We start from the raw sequence: 3,187 nt of genomic DNA, 5'->3' as shown, positions 1-3,187 counted from the left end.
GTAAGCTGAATTTGTCTGATATCTATTTTGAATTGTAATAGTTATAGGAAATTAAAATAATTTTTATTTAAAAATATATTAAAATAATATTTTTATTATTATTTTTAAAATCAATATATCAAAACCTTATAAAAACATTAAAAAATCAGTTCATTTTAGCAAAAAAAAAATATTTTGCAAAATTTGAGAACCCATAGCGGTAGTTTATGGACTCCGGATGGGGTAATCCTAACATTTTACAAAATCTTCCCACCTAAATTGAGGTAAAATAAACCGATGAAGCAACTCGATGTTGAAGATAGGTTTGCATGGTCAAATGAAGTTTGTTTAGAAATATAATTATTATTATTTTTTAAATAATTTTGTAAGTGTTAAAATACATGTGAATAATATTTTTTTTTTTTAAAAAATTATTTTTAACATTAATATATCAAAATAATTTAAAAACACTAAAAACTTATTAATTTAAAATAAATACAAAAATTTAATTTTTCTTAAAAACAATTGTGAAACACAGAAACAAACAGCTTCACAAACAAGGCAACAACTTCAAGTCATCAAATAATGGAAAGGCCCTAATATATAATTTAATCAGCTACTTCACCGCTAGATGTCGAATAAACTACAACGATTACACCGTTTTCCTCAGTGATCCTTGATCCTAACACAACTGTCACCATGGGCTTCCAAGGAGCCATTTCTCTAAACAAGGCTAGTCAAACTGCTGCCTGAGCTGCATCTCTGTCTCGCTTTTCCAAGTAGCATGAGATGACTGACCCTTCATCCTCTTACTCTTTTCCTTGTCTTTGATAGCAGAACCTTTCTTCTTGGATTCTTTGCTTGTGTCATTAGGTGGGCGATCACCGCAAACAGGACAGACCATTCCACTTGCACTGGAGAATGTCTTGGGTATTCCACATTGCAGGCACATCCTATAACCAGGTTAAAGAATGTTAGACAGAAGAAACTTAATCGCAATCGAAGATACTTTAAAACAATCATCACAAGGCTATAAGCAAACAAGAAAATCAAAGGCTTCTGGATTTTGTTTATTCTTCAGCAGCACTAGTCAAAGTTCAGAATCCCTTATTTTTTCCACCACTAGTCCTACTGTCTAAAGCCATAACTCCAAAACTCCACCTTAGAAGGGCAAATATCGAATTAGGTTACGCATACACATGCTGGAGATTATGCCAAGAGAAATGTAAAGGTTTTCAACCAGACAAAGAAAAGGAATTGGTTGACTACCTTATCAGGGAAAACACAAGAGGGAGGAAAAGAAGAGTTTGTGACTGAAGGTCGGGTTATGTTTGAAGTTGTAGCACAAACACCAAATAATAATTAACCAAGGCAAACTAGTTTCTTTCAAGATAACAGTTGACCACAACCAACAGGAATCCCCATTTATCACACATATCTAAATCATCAACATGCACCCTCAGCTCGAGGTGATGCAAGGGAGAGAACAAACTATAAAAACATGTCATAGCTTAAATACATGTTGCAAGAGATGTGAAGATATACCTCAGTAGCTCTGCAGCATCTTCTGCAGCAGGATTGGTAGCAGTTGAGATACGCTTTCCTCCCTCCTGTGTAGTGCTTGGAACTGATGGTGGAAGTTCACCGGCCCCAACATCACTCCTCACTCGCTCACTAATTCCAACAAGTACAGGTTTGGCCTCCACCACAGCTCCTACATTGTGCACAACACACATGAGAAAATTTGTGTCCTCCATATGGAACAACATCGACTCTGATCAAATAAATGGTTAACCAAAATAAACACTGATCAAACTATTGGCGACAGATAAAAGTGTGAAATCAGATACATTATTGATCAAGCAGATGCATGTAATAGCCTCACTGTGGTGAAAATGGAAGGAAAATTCAATCATGACTGAGGCATAATGGAGAAACAGAGAGCTCACTATTAAACTTCTATAAACTTCTGGCATAATTTCGCTGTAATATGATTTCAGTAATATCATACATGTGATTCTTTTATGGTGAGATTTGGTAATTGAGATGGTCATTGTGCTTTGACCCTCTTGACAGTTTACCTGCATAATTACATGGACGACATAGATGGTTTCTAGCAATGAGCGTGTGGTTCCATTAATGTGCAGACTTGACAAAAGCTGAAATAAGAGGCATGGACTTGATTTCCCTTATTGACTCGAGGAAGCAAATCAAGCTTGTCTCTTTGAACACCATACAGCATTAATTTAACAGCTATACTAAAATCAAGTTTCAAGCTTAAACATTTGTCATGGAACTATTTTGAAAACTCCATTGATAGCTGCACACATCCTAACAAGATTCTCTGATAAACTAGCAGGCCTGTAATAAACGAAATCCTTGTCGCTACCAAATTGCAGCTTTTATGTTGACAATAAGTTTTCCAAGTTCAGAAATTACAGACCAGCAACTACGAGATTGACCCTTCATTCGGGGGCGACGAAGCACATTTTATAGCAATAAAACCCCATTGTTCACTAGATCTAGAAGGGTAGGGAACCAAAAGGATAATCCTCCTCCATCCCTCTTTTCTTCTCACTATTGTGGTGAGAGCATTTAGCTTACTAAGTATCAACAAAGACAATAATACATGAAAACGACAACCATTTGAAATGGGAAAATTAGTAACTTACCAGAAGGTAAGTCTTTCTTCTTGTCCTTGCGTTGATTATTATTATTATTATTACTGCTCCTCTTCCATGTCTTTCTGTGCTTCCCTTGCTGTTGCTGATTATGGTCAGCTACAACCCCGTACTCTTCCACAGAATTACTAAGAAACTGGGGCGGCCCTGAAACCTCCAGCAAAAAAAGAAAACAAAAGAAACAAAACCCTAAATCTCACTTTCTTGAATTTATCTAGAAAAGAAATTTTAAAAACTATAAACTACTTGGGAGAAAGCGTCTATAGCAGAGGGAAGGATGGAAGAAGAGGATGACGATCCATTGGCGGGTGCTTTGTATGAAGCCTTCCAACGGTTGCCTGAATGCCCTTCTTCTTCTTCTTCTTCTGAAAAATCCTGGTAATCTTCTTCCTCTTCCGTTGCTGCTGCCGCTGCTTCTTCTTCCGCAGAAGAATAACCTTGGATCAATGACAAGCTCATCTTTTTTGCCCTTTCTCTAACAAATTCTATCGCTTCTTTCTTCCCTTTCCTCTTTCTATGTGTTTCTC

General features: G+C 36.4%; 1 protein-coding gene across 1 annotated transcript; it reads right to left on the bottom strand.

Moving 5' to 3' along the window:
- Positions 1–534: 534 nt before the first annotated feature.
- On the bottom strand, positions 535–3,187 carry LOC118029164 (uncharacterized). Its single transcript, XM_035032979.2, has 4 exons — positions 2,907–3,187; positions 2,652–2,814; positions 1,525–1,693; positions 535–932 (listed from the first exon to the last, which is right to left on the bottom strand). The coding sequence occupies exons 1-4, from the start codon at positions 3,117–3,119 to the stop codon at positions 713–715; spliced, it is 765 nt and encodes a 254-aa protein (XP_034888870.1). The 5' UTR covers positions 3,120–3,187; the 3' UTR covers positions 535–712.

This window comes from Populus alba, chromosome 3 (genome assembly GCF_005239225.2).
Source record: "Populus alba chromosome 3, ASM523922v2, whole genome shotgun sequence".
Taxonomy (NCBI): Eukaryota; Viridiplantae; Streptophyta; class Magnoliopsida; order Malpighiales; family Salicaceae; genus Populus; species Populus alba.
The sequence above is the reverse complement of the archived record's forward strand: the minus strand, read 5'-3'. Positions and strand labels throughout refer to the sequence as shown.

Excerpts from the sequence above, each read along its gene's own strand:
- LOC118029164 (XM_035032979.2), bottom strand. The coding sequence starts at position 3,119 with ATGAGCTTGTCATTGATCCAAGGTTATTCTTCTGCGGAAGAAGAAGCA. Across the intron at positions 2,815-2,906 it reads CTATAGACGCTTTCTCCCAA|GTTTCAGGGCCGCCCCAGTT; the intron begins GTAGTTTATAGT and ends TTTTTGCTGGAG. Across the intron at positions 1,694-2,651 it reads GAAGAAAGACTTACCTTCTG|GAGCTGTGGTGGAGGCCAAA; the intron begins GTAAGTTACTAA and ends TGCACAATGTAG.